Source organism: Pseudonaja textilis, chromosome Z (assembly GCF_049901715.1).
Source record: "Pseudonaja textilis isolate UNSWEBS1 chromosome Z, rPseTex1.2, whole genome shotgun sequence".
Taxonomy (NCBI): Eukaryota; Metazoa; Chordata; class Lepidosauria; order Squamata; family Elapidae; genus Pseudonaja; species Pseudonaja textilis.
In genome coordinates this window covers 113,308,245-113,326,245 of record NC_142008.1, presented here as the reverse complement: position 1 = coordinate 113,326,245, position 18,001 = coordinate 113,308,245, and the positions used below count along the sequence as shown (strand labels likewise).

Below are 18,001 nucleotides of genomic sequence, written 5' to 3'. Positions count from 1 at the left end.
ACTTTAGTTCTAAAGAGCAAAGCAATTCTTGAACTGAAAATCTGACATAAGGGAAGTTGGAATATGATTTCTACTGAGTTGAAAATACATTTCCAGCTGAAATGGGAGGGCAATATTTTAAACAGCAATAGCAATTAGATTTATATACAGTGCTTTGCAGAGATTTACAGAGTCAGCCTATTGTCCCAACAGTCTGGGTCCTCAATTTACTGACCTCAGAAGGATGGAAGGCTGAGTCAACCTTGATCCTGGTGAGATTTGAAGTGCCAAATTGCAGGCAGCCAGCAGTCAGTAGAAGTAGCCTGCAGTACTACACTCTAACCAGTGCACCACCACAGCTCTTGCAATAGAAATTCTTCCTGTATTACCTAGGAAAGAGATGTTCTGAAATCAATAGTTTGAACCCTAGAGGTGGGGAGAAGTTTAAAGACTTGGAGTAGCAGGAGGAAATATGTTATTGTACTGGTGTGTGGCTTAGATTTTGAACTGAGCCCTAATTGTGTGGTAAAACCCATAGTTTATGCCAAAAGGCAACTGGGTTCAATTCTCAACAGCTATACAAGTGACCAAGTTTTGGAAAAAACTGTGTTCTTATCTCCTGGATCAGAGATGGCAGCCTTTTGATTTTCTGAATCTGCCCTACCTCACCATCCCATTGACCTGAAAACCATCTGTTCCATCTTATAGAGACAGTCTATCAAGGTCAACCTCAAATGTCTTTCTGCTTTTCTTCATTTCTCAACAGAACTTCTGCTCTTCCACCTTTGGACTGGCCTCTCCCCAGTCAGTATGACCAGTATGAACTGAAGATCGAAGTGCAGCCTCGAACCCATCACCGAGCTCACTATGAGACGGAGGGCAGCAGGGGTGCCGTGAAAGCCACTCCAGGAGGACATCCCGTGGTGAAGGTAATAGAGAGATGAGATGATAGGCATAATTTCTCAATGTTGCTACCATGGCAACCTTTTGATCATAATCAGCAGTACACTAAAGAGCCAGTTTGGTTTAGTGTTTAAGGCACCAGGTTAGAAAGCTGCAGACCATGAGTTCTAGTCAGTGGTGACATTCAAACTTTTTTACTACCAGTTCTGTGGGCATAGTTTGGGGGGCATGGCATGGCTTGGGCATGACTTGGTGGGCATGGTCTGGCTTGGGCATGGCTTGGTGGGTTGGCAGGGGAAGGTTACTGCAAAATCCCTATTCCCTCCCCACTCCACTAACCTGCTTTCCAGCTCCGTTCTTCTGTGTAGGGCAACAAAAGAAGACCCAGCCAATCAGCTGGGACTCAGGAGGCAGAGAATAGATGGGGCGGAGCCAGTCAGAGATGTATTTGCCGCTTCTCCAAACTACTCAAAATTTCCGCTACCGGTTCTCCAGAACTGGCGAGAACCTGCTGAATGCCACCTCTAGTTCTAGTCCCATCTTATCCATGAAAGCCAACTTCTGACTTTGGGCCAGTCTCTTTCTCTCAGCCCAACTCACCTCACAGGGTTGTTGTTCTGGGGAAAATAGGAGGAGGAAGGAGTATTGGGCATGTTCACCACTTTGAGTTACTTGAAGAAACAATAGAGGCGGGATATAAATTAATAAAATAAATTGTCCCTCATCAGGACTCGTAAAGGTAAAGGTTCCCCTTGCACATACGTGCTTGTCATTTCTGGCTCTAGGGGGCGGTGCTCATCTCCACTACAAAGCCGAAGAGCCAGGGCTGTCCAGAAACGTCTATGTGGTAATGTGGCTGGCATGACTAAATGCTGAAGGTGCACAGAATGCTGTTACCTTCCCACCAGTGGTCCCTATTTTTCTACTTGCATTTTTTACATGCTTTCGAACTGCTAGGTTGGCAGAAGCTGGGACAAGTAACGCAAAGTCACCCTGTTATGCAGCACTAGGGATTCGAACCATCGAACTGCCGATCTTTCTGATTGACAAGCTCAGCATCTTAGCCACTGAGCCACACGTCCCTTATCAGGGCTCCTACTAAGCCACAATTAAGATAACTACAATTGAGTTCATTTGCATGACAGTTTCCAAGTTTAGTTGAGTTTGGACAACATGCTAAGCCAAAACTCAAGGAATCTCTGAACTAAAAAAGATTCAGTTCAGATCTCCAGATATCTTAGACTTATACAGGTACTTTATCCTGAAAGAAGCTGAATTTATCAGGAGTTATAAGATTTCAAGTCCCATCATTCTTGTTTCCAATATCAAACAATGGCAATTGTAGTCCAACTTCTGAAATAATGCTTTTCACTTGAGATTGTGTGGGACATTCTCACTTTTGAATGATTTTATAACTCCATGTTTGGCATTGGAATCCATCAGAACTCTAGTATCTCAGGATAAAAGGGAGAAGAATACAATTTTTCATCTGTCTTTTCCCCCTATGTGCTAGCATGGTGTTTCCTAATCTTAGCAACTTTAAGATGTATGGATTTCAACTCCCAGATTTCCCCAGATAGCATACTCACTAGGAGTTTCTGGGAATTGAAATCCACATAGCTTAAAGTTGCCAAAAATGAGAAACACTGTGCCAGCCAGGTTTTCTTTCCATTGTTGGCAAGAAACTTGGAACAAAAATGTATATTTTTCATTTTTCTTCAGAAATATATTCTCTAACCACATCTTTCTGTATCTGAGACTTAAGGCTAAATTCTAATTCCTAGATATGGGTAATATAGTCAGAGGGGGATATTTTATGAACACAAATGATCTACAAAATTCAAGTGTTATTTTAAGTTGGATTCTCATATTCTCCCTTCCTTCAGATATACATCAAAATAGAAAATCAATGACACAAATTTTTCTCTCAGTTTAGGCAAATTGTACACATCTCTTTCAGTTTGAGGTATATTTAGTAGCCGGAAAGAAGCACACAATTTTCTGTTTGTCTTGATTTAACCTTGAACTTAAGGCAAGACTTTTTCTGAGCATATTCTGATGCCTTTCTGAAGTCATTCTATAATTACAATTTCACTTTTTTTTATGTTACAAATTGTATTGTCTTCAAGAAGAGTGATTCAACGGCTTGTTGTCCTGAAGATTATTTTTTTATTTTCAGTGTTTTATGTTTTATGAATTGCTCGTCATTTCACTTCCGGCAGTTATTTGTTGTTTGTTTGTGTGCTCATGTGTGTGTCTGTGTGGTATGACATTTTCAGACATGGAGTAATCTGCAAAGAAAAGTCAGAGCTTTTGGAGAGGTTTGCGGGAACAGGAATTGGAAGGGGTGGGAAGTCTCGTTGGAAAAGCTTCATCCAGAAATCCCAAAGACGAAAGCTATTCCCACTTCAAAGACTTCCCTTGCTGTGTACAAAGCAACAAAACAAAACCGAACGCAAATGTCACAGATTTTTCTCTCTCTCCAGAACTTGTGAAATAGATGCTCACTATATTTAGCTTACAGAAACCTTTTCTTTTAAATATGGGAATGAGTGGGTGATATTTGGCCAGCTGAGCTCATAATGAGAAAAAAAAAAGATGGAACATTGAGTTTTTGGCCTGATGTCCTTTGGGTGCACGTGTCCCACTAGTTGTGTTGTACAACAACCCCCATCACCCACCAGGATGGGATAGGATGATGGGAATTGTAGTGTTGAATTGGGTATGGCTAGTTTGAAAAGAAATACTAGGGGTGACATGATAGCAGTGTTCCTATAGTTGAGGGGCTGCCACTAAAAAAGAGGGTGTCAAGCTTTCTCCAAAGTACCTGAAGGCAGGACAAGAAGCAATGGATGGAAACTCATCAAGGAAAGAAACAATCTAGAACTAAGGAGAAATTTCCTGACAGTGAGAACAATTAATCAGTGGAAAGGCTCTCCTTCAGAAGTTGTGGGTTCTCCAAGACGGAACTTTTAAAGAAAAGATTGAACACCCATTTGTTTGAAAGGGTCTCCTGCCTGAGCAGGGGGTTGGACTAGAAGACCTCCAAGGTCCCTTTCAACTCTATTACTCTATTAGTCTGTCACTTCTTGAATAGAGTAGAGTAGAATAGGAATAGGAATAGGAATAGAATAGGAATAGAATAGAATAGAATAGAATAGGAGTAGAATAGGAATAGAGTAGAGTAGAATAGAATAGAATAGAATAGAATAGAATAGAATAGAATAGAATAGAATAGAATAGAATAGAATAGAATAGAATAGAATAGAACAACAGAGTTGGAAGGGACCTTGGAGATCTTCAACCCGCTGCTTAGGCAGGAAACACTACACCACTTCAGACAAATGGTTATCCAACATATTTTTAAAAACTTCCAGTGTTGGAGCATCTACAACTTCTGGAGGAAAGTTGTTCCACTGATTAAATGAAAATGATATAACCATCATGGCCTCTTCAGTAAATTAGTTCCTATACTTTCTTTCTCACATATAACACAATCCACTTTAATCTTTCACAATTTTTGTTTGTGAGATTTTTCATCCCGGTGAAATGGAGAGAAAGAAAAGAGTGTCTTTCTGGCTTTGATCAGTTCATCTCCTCACCCTCCCATTTAGATGTTGTGTCCTTGGACCTGCTTCAATCTCCCCTTCTAGGCCACATCCCTGGGATGTCAAATCTGCCCTTTCCCACGCTCGGATTCCTAAACCACAGCATTGCTTTTCTCCATCCATCTCTCTATACGTCACGAGATCGTGAGCTGCCACGAGACCGTGAGCTGCGGAGAAAGCAAGAAGTGGTGGAAGAGATGGAAAAGCTTGGGCACAAAGAAAGATTTCTTACTCGCATCCTTTTTCTGACAAATTCCCCAACTTTCAAGGCTCACTTTTCCTTGAAGGATCAATTTCTGCACTGTTGAGGTTTCTGTTTTGTTTTTGTTTTTTTAGTTTTATTCTTTTTTTAAAAAATAATCCAAGCTCCCCCCTCTTTCCATTTTACACTACTGCTGTAGTTTTCTTGCTTCTGATTTTTCTCCAAACCACCCCCGATCCCTTCCACTTCCAAAGTTGGCAAGCTGCTTCTCTGAGTTTTCCCTTCAGCCCCCTCCAGCTTTGTGGAATGTTCCATCTGCAGTAACATTTGGGGGGGGAGAAATGTTAAAAAAAGGGAGCTTCTCAAATCGAGTGCAGCTGTGACTGCTTGGCTTCTGATGGAAAACATCTGGCCAACCCCTTGAGGCGAGACCACCGAACTGTTGAAGTCACCAGCTGCAATGTTGTGGGTTCCTAAGGAAGGGATAGTGGCGGGGAAAGCAGGGAATATGAATAGCATAGAGGAGGCTTAATTTAAGCCAGGGATTTGCTCTGTAGCCTATTTTTAAATTGCAGGAATTTAGCCTTCTGGAGAAGCTGAAGGACACATCACAGCCAGCCCTTCCCTTTCAACCAAGTCTTGATAACTAATTCAGGTGCCCTTTTTCTCCACCTACTGGTTGCAAGTGGTGATGAGTGCCAACTAAATCTGGAATTTTTATTTTATTTGTTTACTTCCAGAGATTAATTCAGGTCTCCTTCTGCTACACACATACCCTGAGCACTTTCTCCCCACTGAAATCATAGCATTTTTAAGGATACTTAATCATAATAGCGCTGGAAGGGACCTTAGAGGTTTCTAGTCCAACCCCAGCTTAAGCTTATATCGTTTCAGACAGGTGGCTTTCCAGACTTTCTTAAAAACCTCCAGTGATGAAGCACCTACAACTACTGAAGGAAAGCTGTTCCACTGGTTAATTGTCCTCACTGTTAGGAAGTTTCTCCTTAATTCCAGATTGCTTCTCTCCTTGGTTAGTTTCTAACCCCCTGAAAGGAAAGTTGAGTTTTGAGATGTCCTTTGTTTTGTTTCCTGGTTTCGCAGCACAAACAACCTATCCTGATCCCACCAGATGTAATGGAACTAGAGAAGGTTGAGAGGAGGGTAACTAAGATGATGGAGAGGCTTCTGTATGAGAAAAAATTTTGACATTTGAGGCTTTTTAATCTACAAAAGAGGAGAAAGAAGGGACGTGCCCAAGGTGTATAGAATTATGCATGACAGATAAACAAAGGAAGAGCTTCTCCAAATATTAGAACCCAAATATTAGAACCAATTTCACCCAATGAAATTGAAACTTGAAATAATCAGGACAGACAAAAGGATTGCTTTTAAATATAGTAGTCTACAACTAACAACCATAATTGAGCCCAAATTTATGTTGCTAAGCGAGACGTTTGTTAATTGAGTTTTCCCCCATTTTACAATCAATCTTGCCACTGTTGTTAAGTGAATCATTGCTATTGTTAACTTAGTAGCATAGCTTGCTAAGTTTATCTGGTTTCCCTATTGACTTTGCTCTCAGAAGGTCACAAAAGGGGACCACATGACCCCAAGTCACTGCAATCATCATAAATATGAGTCAGTTGCCAAGTGGATGAATTTTGATCACGTGAGCATGAAGATTCTACAATGGTCATAAGGGTGAAAATTGTTATAACTTGCTTTTTTCAGTGAGGTTGTAATTTTGAACAGTCACTAAATGAACTGTTGTAAGTTGAGGACTACCTCTATAAAAATGTAATTAAAATTTGGAATTAGATACTATGAGATGTGCTGTCTAGACACTTGACAGGCTTCAAAAATTCATGGAAGTCATGAGGATCAGTTTGCTATCAGCCTTAATAGCATTGGCAGATAGCAGTAGCAATAGTACTTACACTTATACCCCACTTCACTGTACTTTTACAGCCCTCTCTAAGCAGTTTACAGAGTCAGCCTGTTGCCCCCCCAACAATCTGGGTCCTCATTTTACTGACCTCAGAAGGATGGAAGGCTGAGTCAACCATGAGCTGGTAGGAGTCAAACTTCTGAATTGTTGGCAGCCGGCTCTTGAAGATGACTATGAGCTATGGTGGCGCAGTGATTAAAGTTCAGTACCACAAGCTACTTCCACTGTCTGCCGGTTGCCTGCAATTTTGCAGTTCAAATCTCACCAGGCTTAAGACTGACTTCCATCCTTCTGAGGTGGATACAATGAGGACCCAAATTGATGAAGGCAATATGCTTTAATCCTTCAAACTGCCTATAGAGGGCTGTAAAGCACTGTAAAGTGGTATATAAGTCTAAGTGCTATTGCTATCTTCTGCCTTGTGTGGTTGGTAGATCACTGTGAGAACAAATTGCTGGAATAGATGGTTCAGAAGGATCCAGGAAGGATCTTATTATGCTTTGATAATTCTGGACAGTATACAAAAACAAACATCCTCACTACAAAAATAAATTAGTATATCCAAATGACTACAGGTAGTTCTTGACTTACAACCTTTCATTTAATGACTAAAGTTACGATGACACTGAAAAAGGTGTCCATTTTTCACACTTACGACCATTGCAGAATCCCCATTGGTCATGTCATCATAATTCTGAGGCTTGGTAATAGTATTTATGAGAGTTGTAACGTCTACCAGCCATGGAAGCCATATTTTATTAGCCATATATTTTTTAAAAAGCTTCGAGGTTGCCACAGTTAGTACCTGAGAATTTGGGAGGGAGGAATTCTTAGTGAGTAGTAGATTAGACTCAACAACATTCATCTCACAAGTCAAGGACATCTCAGCCTGCACCTGGATGGGAGTGAGTGAAGATTTGGCTTTGGATAGAACGATGTTTGATTGGGCCATGTGATAGATTGATGGGTGCAGGAGATGGATCTTTGATTTTCACTTGGGTAAGGGAAAACCTGGAAGTTTCAGATTCAGGTTTTCCCTCATGGCTTCTTTAATAAATTCTTACTTGGGTGGATTTTGTCTCTGAGTGCTGAATTGAAATTGGAAGTTTCTTTGGAACTCTGACAATGTCCTGGGGTCATGTGATCAACTTTTGAGACTTGCTGACAAGCAAAATCAATGAGGAAGCCAGGTTCACTTAACAACTCAACAATTGCAGTGATTCATTTAACAACTGTGGCAAGAAAGGTCGTAAAATGGGACAAATCTCACTTAGCAACTGTCTCACTTAGGAACAGAAAATTTAGACTCAATTGTATTTGTAAGTCAAGGACTACCTGTATCAAGAACAAAAGGGAATTCCTCCCCCCCACTCCACCCCTTACAAAATAAAACCCAAGATAGGCACTCACAGCCAATCAACCAGGAACAAAGTCACATTAAAATTATGTGTTTTACAACAGTTGGAATGTTAGATTTAGAAATCTCTTTCTGAGAATCATTGCCAGGTCTTGATGCATTGTCCTCCCCAAATGTTTGACATGTGGAAATATGTGTCATACAGACACATAGATATTTTTGTCTTATTACAAATAATTTGTGGTTGGGGAGGAGGGGTAAAGAGATGAGCTGATGACTTTATTGTCTTTTCCATCAAGTTTTTAGGTTACAATGAAAAACCCCTGACATTACAAATGTTCATTGGAACAGCGGATGAGCGGAACCTACGTCCTCATGCTTTCTACCAGGTGCATCGCATCACTGGAAAAATGGTGGCCACCACTAGTTACGAATCTATCATCAATGGAACCAAAGTTCTTGAGATGTCTCTGCTGCCCGAGAACAACATGGCAGCCAAGTAAGGTTCCTTTGGGCGCAAAAAGGTGGAGAGATGAAAAGAGGACTTGTCCATCTGGATGATGGCGATGATGATGATGATGATGATGATGATGATGATGATGATGATGGTGATGATGATATAAAGATGAACAAAGATATGGACCTTTCTCAATCTTATGCTTTTGTTTTCCTTTTTTAAATTTTTTTTCAATAAGGAGAAAGAGAAGAACCTAAAAATGACACCTTCAGTCCATTTCATATATAAAAAACAAGATGATCTGAGTTAGCAAGATTCAAAATGGCAAAATTAATACATAAAATATAAATGAAAGAGGAAAAGAAAAAATACATAAGCATAGACTAAACACTTAAAGATAAGTGACTAAAGGGCTTGAAAATTCTCTTCTTAGCCTTTGTAAACATATTAACAGAGTTGGAGGGGACCTTGTTGGTCATCTAATCCAAACCTCTGCTCAAGCAGGAGACCTTAAATCATTTCTGACAAATGGCAGTCCAGTCTCTTCTTGAAAGCCTCCAGTGATGAAGCTCCCACAACTTCTGAAGACAAGCTATTCCATTGGTTGATCATTTTCACTGTCAGAAAATTTCTCCTTATTTCCAGGTTGAATCTCTTCTTGTTCAGTTTCTATCCATTATTCCTTGTCTGGCCTTCAGGTGCTTTGGAAAATAGCTTGACCCCTTCCTCTCTGTAGCAGTCCCTCAAATATTGGAACACTGCTATCATATCTCCCATGGTCTTCCTCTTCACTAGACTAGCCATGCCCAGTTCCTGCAACTGTTCATTTTAGCCTCCAATCCCCTAATCATCTTGGTTGCTCTTCTCTGCACTTTGTCTAGAGTCTCAACATCTTTTTTATAACGTGGTGACCAAAACTGGATGCCGTATTCTAGGTATGGTCTTACTAAGGCTTTATAGAGTGATATTAGTACCTCACTTGATCTTGATTTGACATACAAAAGCCACTTAAAAAACTGGCAAAGCATGTGTGTCAATAACCAATGGCTGGCAATTTGTTGTGGATTTTTCTCTTAGCTATCCCTATCTTCCAAAGTATCCATAAATCCATTGAATCTTGATGAATTGAATATAATAGGGATATAGCCTACAAAAGGCAAGGATTCACGATACTACTATCCCCTGGTCAGATGATCTCTCTTTGCTACTTTCACAACCCACTTCCAACAGCAGTCAGTGGGGGGAACCTGACCGGAAGTTGCAAGTCACTGTCATGTGACATCATGCTTAATAACATGCAGTGATTTACTAATGACCACCATTGGAACAATTGTTAAATCAGGTATGATCACATAATACTTCACTTTACGATGTCACTTAGTGGTGGAGTTGCCAGTCCCAAAGATGACTGGTGAGAACTATCTGTATAATATAATATAATAAAAGAATAGTCTTGGCTTTAGACATTGATTGATTGCAAGAATGATTGAACTGATAGCTTGATTCAGTCAGATGACACTAAATGGTGTACAAGATCAGTAGCCAGAATCAATGCAACAATAAATTGCAATAGTACCCTATAAAATCTAATACAACATGCAGTTACAGCTCCAACTAATGATCCAGAGTAATAATTCACCTCACTGTCAATTATTATATTATTGTGCACCTTAAAAAGTTATGCTGTGTTATTTCTAAAAGATTAAAGATAATTTGATCAATTTGATGTAGTAGTTAAGGTGCTAGGCCAAAAACTAAGAAATTGTGAGTTCTAGTCCTGTTTTAGGCATGAAAATTGACTGGATGACTTTGGGCCAATCATTCTCTCTCAGTGTGACCCATTTCACAGGCTTGTTGTGGGGAATATAGGAGGAGGAAGAAGTATTGTGTGTGTTGCCTTGAGTTATTTATTAAAAAAATAATAAAGGTGAGATAAAAATAAATAAATAATTTACCTCTTTTCCAGGCTCCATTCTGTTTCATCTTCTTTTTCCCCCATGGCTGCTTTAAATTTATTCACTGGGGAGAATGCAATTAAAATATTCCAGTTATCTAAAATGGTCCTTGGTTAATACCATGGGCGTTCCAATTTTAAGTTGAAGATACTTCAAATTTCCCTTTTCCATTTTTTTTCCCATGGGCTAATTTAGAAGACCTTGTTATGAGCCCTGGAACCAGAATAAAGAGGTCTTCCACTTCCTGTTCCTATACCATTTCAGACAAATGGTTGTACAATCTCTTCTTACAAACTTCCACGGTTGGAGTACCCACAACTTCTGGAGACAAGTTGTTCCACCGATTAATAGTTTTAACTGTAAGGAAATTTCTTCTTGGTTCTAAGTTGCTTCTCTCCATGATTAGTCTCCATCCATTACTTATTGTCCTACCTTTGGAGAATAGATTGACTCCCTCTTCTTTGTGGCAGCCCCTTAAGTAGTGGAACACTGCTATCATGCCACTCATAGTCCTTCTTTTTTATTAAACTAGACACACCCAGTTCCTGGCAATCATTCTTAATATGTTTAGCCATGCATAATACTTCTTCCTTCTCCTATTTTCCCCAGAACAATAGTCCTGTGAGATGGGTTGCACTGAGAGAGAATGATTGTTCCAAAGTCACTCCGCCAGTTTTCATGCCTAAGACAGGACCAGAACTGACAAGAGAAGCAATGTGTCTTTCTTTCAAATAAATATTACTTGATTCAGCAGAAGATTGTCATTTGATCATTTGTCCGCTTTTTTTTTTTTTTTTGTCTGATTCTGGATCTTTTCCTCCCCACTCCCCAACCCTCCAGTATCGACTGTGCCGGAATCCTAAAACTGCGTAATTCAGACATCGAGCTGCGCAAAGGCGAGACGGATATTGGGCGCAAAAACACACGGGTACGGCTGGTATTTCGGGTTCATGTCCCACAAGGAAATGGCAAAGTGGTGTCCATCCAGATGGCTTCTGTGCCCATTGAATGTTGTGAGTATTGCTTGCTATCTCAGGGTAAAATTTGACTGCTGGGGTCTGTTCTCAAGATTGTCCCAAAGGTGAAGAAGCTTCTTGGATGAGAAACAAAACACCTTCAAAAAAAACCCCCAGAAAGTCCAGTTGTCTCTGGAAAAAAAGCTCCTTTGGGACAGCCATGACCTGGATGACTGAGAATCTCCATAGACATGTCCATGGGTAGGATTCAGCTGTTTTGGACTGGTTTGGGAGAACCGGTAGTTCTGGCAATCAGTTGGCTCTGCCCACTCACCCCTGCCCTAGTCTGTCCTATACTTGCATGCTTTGCAGCTCACCTGATTCACATGGCACAGCAGATTGCCACGTGAATCAGCTGTTTTACTCACTGGGGCTATGTTAGAAGGTAAGTTTTAGTGCTGAAAATGGGCAGTTTTTAAACGCTGCATGCTCACCAAAGTAGTTGTTACACCGGTTGAATCCTACCATTGGACATGTCCTCAAGTTTGTTCAAAGGAAAGTTGAGGCTGTTGACTACACATTGTGGGTGATCCTTTACCCAGTGCTGAGCTAAAACATCTAGGAAAACTCCAGAGTTGAGAATGTGAAGAAAAATGACCATCAATTTGAAGTATTTACTCCAAAATGTGTGCATGTGTTCACAGATAGTCTTCAATTTACAACCACAATTGAGCCCAACATGTTGCTATGCAAGACAGTTGTTAAGTGAGTCTTGCTTCATTTTATGCCTTTTCTTGCTGCAGTGGTTAAGTAAATCACTGCTATTATTAAGTTAGTAACACAGTTTTTAAGTGAATCTGGCTTCCCCATTGACTTTGCTCGTCAGAAAGTTGCAAAATTTGATCACATGACCCCAGGGCACTGCAACCATCATAAATATGAACCGGTTGTCAACCGTCCAAATTTTGATCATGTGACCCTGAGGATTTTGGAATGGTTGTGTGAAAAACGGTCATGTCACTTTTTCAGTGCTGTTTTAACTTTGAATGGTCACTAAACAAATAATTGTATGCCAAGGAACACTTGTATACAAACAGATACACCCATGCACACCCTCCAATACATATATCCCAAAATTGCATGAGGGATTCCAAAGGGAAATTGCTAATATATCACAAGTCTTAGGAAAGATCTGAGCAGTGTTTGTTACTTTAAAAAAAAATGCTTTGCACTCTCCAGTTTTATTACAGTGCATGACATCTGTTGCCTGAGAAGAGTGTTATATTTTGCTTAAAGGATCTTTGAACAACGATTGGTTTTTGAAAGCAGGGAAGAGAAAGTTGGTGTTTCAGGAAGTAATTCTTATTTACAGGGTGCAGTGGATAAATTGGCTTGTAATCACACTCCCCAATTCCGCTGTCAAAGAGCTAAGACTTTTAGCCACTGTTCCATTTGTCTCTTTGGTTCCTCTTTTGCAGCCCAGCGCTCAGCTCAAGAACTCCCACAAGTAGAGCATTACAGTCTTAGCGCCTGCTCAGTACATGGTGGTGAAGAGATGGTCATTAGTGGAGCCAATTTTCTGCCAGAATCAAAAGTTGTTTTCATTGAAAGAGGCCCTGGTAAGTGAGGTCTGGTTCCTTTCCTTTCTTTCCTTTCCTCCCCTTCCCCTTCTCCTTCCTTCCTTCTTTCCTTCTCCCCACTCCCTCCCTTTCTTTTCCATCCTTGCTTCCTTCTTTCCTTCCTCCCACTCCCTCCCTCTCTTTTCCTTCCTTCCTTCCTCCAACTTCCTCCTTCTTTTTCCTTCCTTCCTTCCTTCCTTCCTTCCTTCCTTCCTTCCTTCCTTCCTTCCTTCCTTCCTTCCTTCCTTCCTTCCTTCCTTCCTTCCTTCCTTCCTTCCTTCCTTCCCCTCCCTCCCTCCCTCCCCCGCTTCATGGCAGAAAACTATCTGAGCAAAAGAATGGAATTCAAATTGAATAAACCACATTTGCTCAATTGGAGAATGTGTCTTCCTGTCCAGATAAATGCCTACACATTGAGGAAGTCGTATTTGTTGATGAGAATAGAAAAATCATTTGGAAACAAAGAAATGAACAAGGAAAGCTGGAAAGCACCTGGGGATGGGAGGCGATATACAACAACTGCAGTGTCATCATTGCATGCTCACATGTGGAAAGACTCCATACTACCTAGAAGGGAGGAATATTTGGTGACAATGATGACATTTGCAGAGATGGTTAAATTGACTTCCTTGATTAAAGAAAAGTCAACTTCTACATTCTAAACTCAACTTTTCATTCCATACCTTTGTCTCTTTCTTTTTCTCCTTCTTTTTCTCTTTGTTTTCTGGGGTCTGTATTTGTTTTAGTTGGTATTTCTATTCTCTTTAAGAGCTTTTAATAAAAAATTATATAAAACAGTGGTGGTATTCTAGTAGTTCAGCCCGGTTCTGCCGAGCCGGTGGTGCTGATGAGCAGCGAAGACCGAACCAGTTCTCCAACATTCTGCTATTGGGCCCACCCGCCTGCTGGGCTCCCATACTAACCTTTATTTCCTGCTTTTGAAGCATAGCTGCTTTGCGTGGCACAGCAGATTGCCACGCAGCAGCTGCTGAAGCATCAGGGAGAGTGCAGGCTTGCAGGAGGTGAGTGAGCACACCTCTGCGCCTGCACAAAGTGCATGTTTGGTGCATGCGCATGTGCAAAGCGCACCCACTAAGCCACACCCATCGAACTGGTGGTAAAAATATTTGAAACACACCACTGACTTAAAAAAAAGAAAATGTGGGATGGTATGGAGGAAGCTCTTGTACTGGCAAGAAAATGTTCTCTGGGCAAATGCCATTTAGATGTGATCCTGTTTATCTTACATGCCTTTTATACCTGCTATATTTTTGTGAACCATTTTATACCTATTTTATTTGCTTAGTATTGAAGATTATATGTTTGAAGGTGCTTCTGATAGAAAGAAAGAAAGAATATGCACACAAACACAAAGAATTCATCACACACACACAAATAACAGAGAGACCCAGTCATCACCTAGATGGTTGAGATTCTCCATAGACACACAGACATACACAGAGAAAGTTCTAATGATGGGCTAATAAGGTCAGAAAACTGGCACAGCACAAGATTGTTTTTCTAGTCATCCTTTTTTTAAAATAGAATTGTCTTAAACTCAGGGCCATTTTTCTCAGGAGTAAATATGATAGTAGTTGTGATCTCTAACAGCTAAACCTACATCGACAGATTTAGTAAACCATCAATCATGGGCCACTCCTGGACACAAATTTTGGGCTATGATTATTTTTATCATCTCTTGCTTTTAATCTTCATGAAGAGGTTGGCTGGATTAAGTGACTCTTTGAGAAAACTCTGCCTCCATCTCTTAATTCAATATACAATAGGTATCTCATCCTTTGTTCTCACAGTGAACTACCGTGTTAAGACTCTGTCTTATTTTTTTTTGCCACCAAAAAAGGCATCAAGTCTTATTTTCAGGGGATGTCAACCACTTACTAATCACACTTGTGTGCATTGCCCCCAGCCTCCTTTTTGTTGTCAGAGGCCTTCAGGAACTTCTGTGGCTGGCAAAGCTTTCTTGAAGGCCTCTGCAGCCGATAACAGAGCTCTGGATCAATCTTGAGCTTTGTTATCAGCTACAGAGGTCTTCATGAAAGCCTTGCCAGCCTTGCCAACTGCAGAAATGGGCCGGCAAGACAGATGTAGGAGTGTGCAAGGCCTGGCTATAACTGTCCAAAGGTAAGTAGTAGGGCAGCTCCAGCCCCCCATCCCCACATTAGCTTAATTTTTATCCATGCACTCTGGAGTAGGCAGGATCTTAATTAGGGCTTATTTGGGGGGTAGGGGCACACATGTAAAAAAAATCAAGCTAGGACTTACTTTCAGGCTAGGTCGTATTTTCAGGGAAACAGGGTAGTTCCTTTTTTTTTGGTTTCAGATGGAAAACTCCAATGGGAAGAGGAAGCAAATGTTAATCGCTTGAAAAGCACAGAGGTGAGAATGAGAGTTATACACTATCATCTATGGGACAACATTGGAGAGAATTTTCCTAGCCATGAGGTAGGATTTTTTAAATGTAGCAGCAGATGATGGACAGTGATTGAAGCACAGCATTCTGTTCCTGGTTTCCTTAATTTGGCTATTCTCAAATATGTGGGCTTCACCTTCCACAATTCCTTGGATACCTCAGCATGGTCATTGTTGAGAATTCTGGGGTATTAAAGTCTTTACATCTAAAGAAAAAAACATACCCAGATTGCGGGATTAACTTCTCTGTTGGATTTACTTGCCTTGACATCTTTTCTTCTCCTTCCACAGACTTTGCTGACCCTCACCGTTCCTGAATACAGCAACAAGAGAGTTTCACGGCCTGTTCAGACATATTTCTATATTTCCAATGGGCGCCGGAAAAGAAGTCCAGCTCAAGGCTTCAAATATTTGCCTGGTAAGTAAAACTGGATGATGGGAGATGAGTATGGTTGAGTGCTAAAATGTGCTTGATGATCCCTGCCAACCTTCTCCTTTTCATCTCTAGTGATCTTCAAAGAAGAGCCACATCTGGATTCCACACCCCATGCATTCCCACATATCACTCCAAATGTTCCTTTTTCACTACCACCAGCACAAGGGGCCATGGATTTCTCCCCTTCCAGACCTCCCTTCTCTTACAGTCCTGAGCGTTCCCCACCTTATTCCCCCTATGGGTCCAATTGGAGCCCTTGCTCATTCTCAACCCCTCCCCATTACAGCCCGGCCTTCCGTTTCCCTCCCAGCGAGACCTACGGGGGCATTAATCTCTCTGTACCCCGCCTTGCTCCTCCAAACCTGACCCATCTTCATGCTTTAGATTGCCACCCTCCACACTTCCAGCCTGTTAGTTCACAACAGAGTCCTCATTCACCAGGACGGAGAGAAACCCACAGTGGGGAGAGGTCGCCAGAATGGACAAATCCAGACCTTGGATCCCAGGAGTTTAGCTCCAAGGAACTGGAGAAATCGGGATTCAGCAGTGGCTTCCGGGACAACTTGCCTATCCATGGGATCACACTGGAAGAAGGTAAAGGTAGATTTGTGAAGCTTTCAATAAGATTTAGTTTCAGTTTAAGAGAAATAATGGGATTTTCCTCTTTTTTTCTATAGGCAAAATATGGAAAGCCAGCCCTGCCAAAATTAGGTCACAATGACACAGAATAGCAATAGCAGTAGCACTTAGACTTAGAAACTGCTCTATAGTGCTTTATAGCACTCTCAGAGCTGTTTTCAATGTTGACATATTGCCCCCAACAGTCTGGCTCCTCATTTTAATGACTTTGAGCAAATGGAAGCTTGAGTCAACCTTGAGCCAGTTAGGAGTTCAATCCTGACTGTGGGCAGAGTTAGTCTGCAATACTGCATTCTAACCCCTGTGCTACCAGGGCTCCTGGTGTGAATGCTTGCTGGAAACTTTCAGATTAGAGCTGCAGAAATCAAGATCACCCTAAGATGGCAGGAACGAGACACAGAAAATTCTCTTGCTTCCATCTAGTGGTCATCTGGAGCTTTGCAGTCCGGATCTGTGGTAGCCCTGTAATAGGGTAGTTGGAAAGCTTCCTCACTTGAAAAAGTTGCCTTCCTTATCAGCAGGACTCAGTTTTGTTAGTTGTGTTTTATAAATTAGCAAAGGTAGCAGAATAAGGCTGGCACTGTAAAATCTGACACCACAGAAAATGACAGGCCACAGAAGGCAGCTGGCCCAGAATAAATGGCATTTATAGTCTTTCCACTTCTTGTTCAAATAGATGAATGATTGAGCCAACGCTCATATTCATTTGTGAAGCTGGTCAAATCAGGCTGAATTTGAATATAAGCTTCCACGTAAGTGTGTGCATAGGATTAACCTTAAGCTTATTTTCAAAGTATTGAGCATTGAGTTAAACTTCTAGTTGAGCCCTACCTACACCCTTAAACTTTGAATCACTGACCAATTGGTAGTGGGCATTGTCTAGCCACAATATCAAAGAATTTTAACAGAATTATAGATGAAGGGATCTGGGACTTTCCTGCAGTCTTCCATTCAAGTACAGACTCAGTCCAGCCCTTTATGGTATTTTGAAGATTGCCAGCTATTGCCATTGACCAGGGGTCTTCAAACTTGACAGCTTTAGGACTTGTGGATGTCAATTCCCAGAATTCCTCCTCTAGTCATGTTAGCTCAGAAATTCTGGGAGTTGAAGTCCACAAGTCTTAAACTTGCCAAGTTTGAAGACCCATGCCATTGACTCTAGACTTACACAGCGTTAAGCTATAAATCATGATTTCCAAACCATGATGGTTAGGTAAACCAACCAAACCAAACTAAACATTGACCACATTATGATTTTGAGGATGTTTCATCCTGGCTGCCAATCAAAATTGTTTTGTCAGTGCATGTACCTGGAGATACGAGAAGCTAAATCTGAGACTCTAGGCCTCAAAATGGCTGTTTGGTTACTTCCTTTGGTTTTCCCCTTCAAATCCCTCCAGATCTCATGAGCATGAAACTTAAATTTCTACCCACTGTTTCTGCTGAGTTTTCTTGTCTTTTTAGACTTTGCTCACGAGACGATTGACTTAAGCCAGCAATGGAGCAGCCAAC

At 41.1% G+C, this 18,001-nt stretch overlaps 1 protein-coding gene across 1 annotated transcript in view; it reads left to right on the top strand.

The window, feature by feature from the left end:
- NFATC4 (nuclear factor of activated T cells 4) overlaps window positions 1–16,571 on the top strand; it is a 37,553-nt gene extending 20,982 nt beyond the window's left edge. The window contains exons 3-10 of the mRNA XM_087917261.1: window positions 746–908; window positions 8,297–8,496; window positions 11,250–11,422; window positions 12,844–12,984; window positions 15,326–15,381; window positions 15,706–15,832; window positions 15,923–16,444; window positions 16,528–16,571. Coding sequence (XP_087773387.1) covers window positions 746–908; window positions 8,297–8,496; window positions 11,250–11,422; window positions 12,844–12,984; window positions 15,326–15,381; window positions 15,706–15,832; window positions 15,923–16,444; window positions 16,528–16,571 — 1,426 coding nt within the window. The remainder of the gene's footprint in view (window positions 1–745; window positions 909–8,296; window positions 8,497–11,249; window positions 11,423–12,843; window positions 12,985–15,325; window positions 15,382–15,705; window positions 15,833–15,922; window positions 16,445–16,527) is intronic.
- Window positions 16,572–18,001: the final 1,430 nt, after the last annotated feature.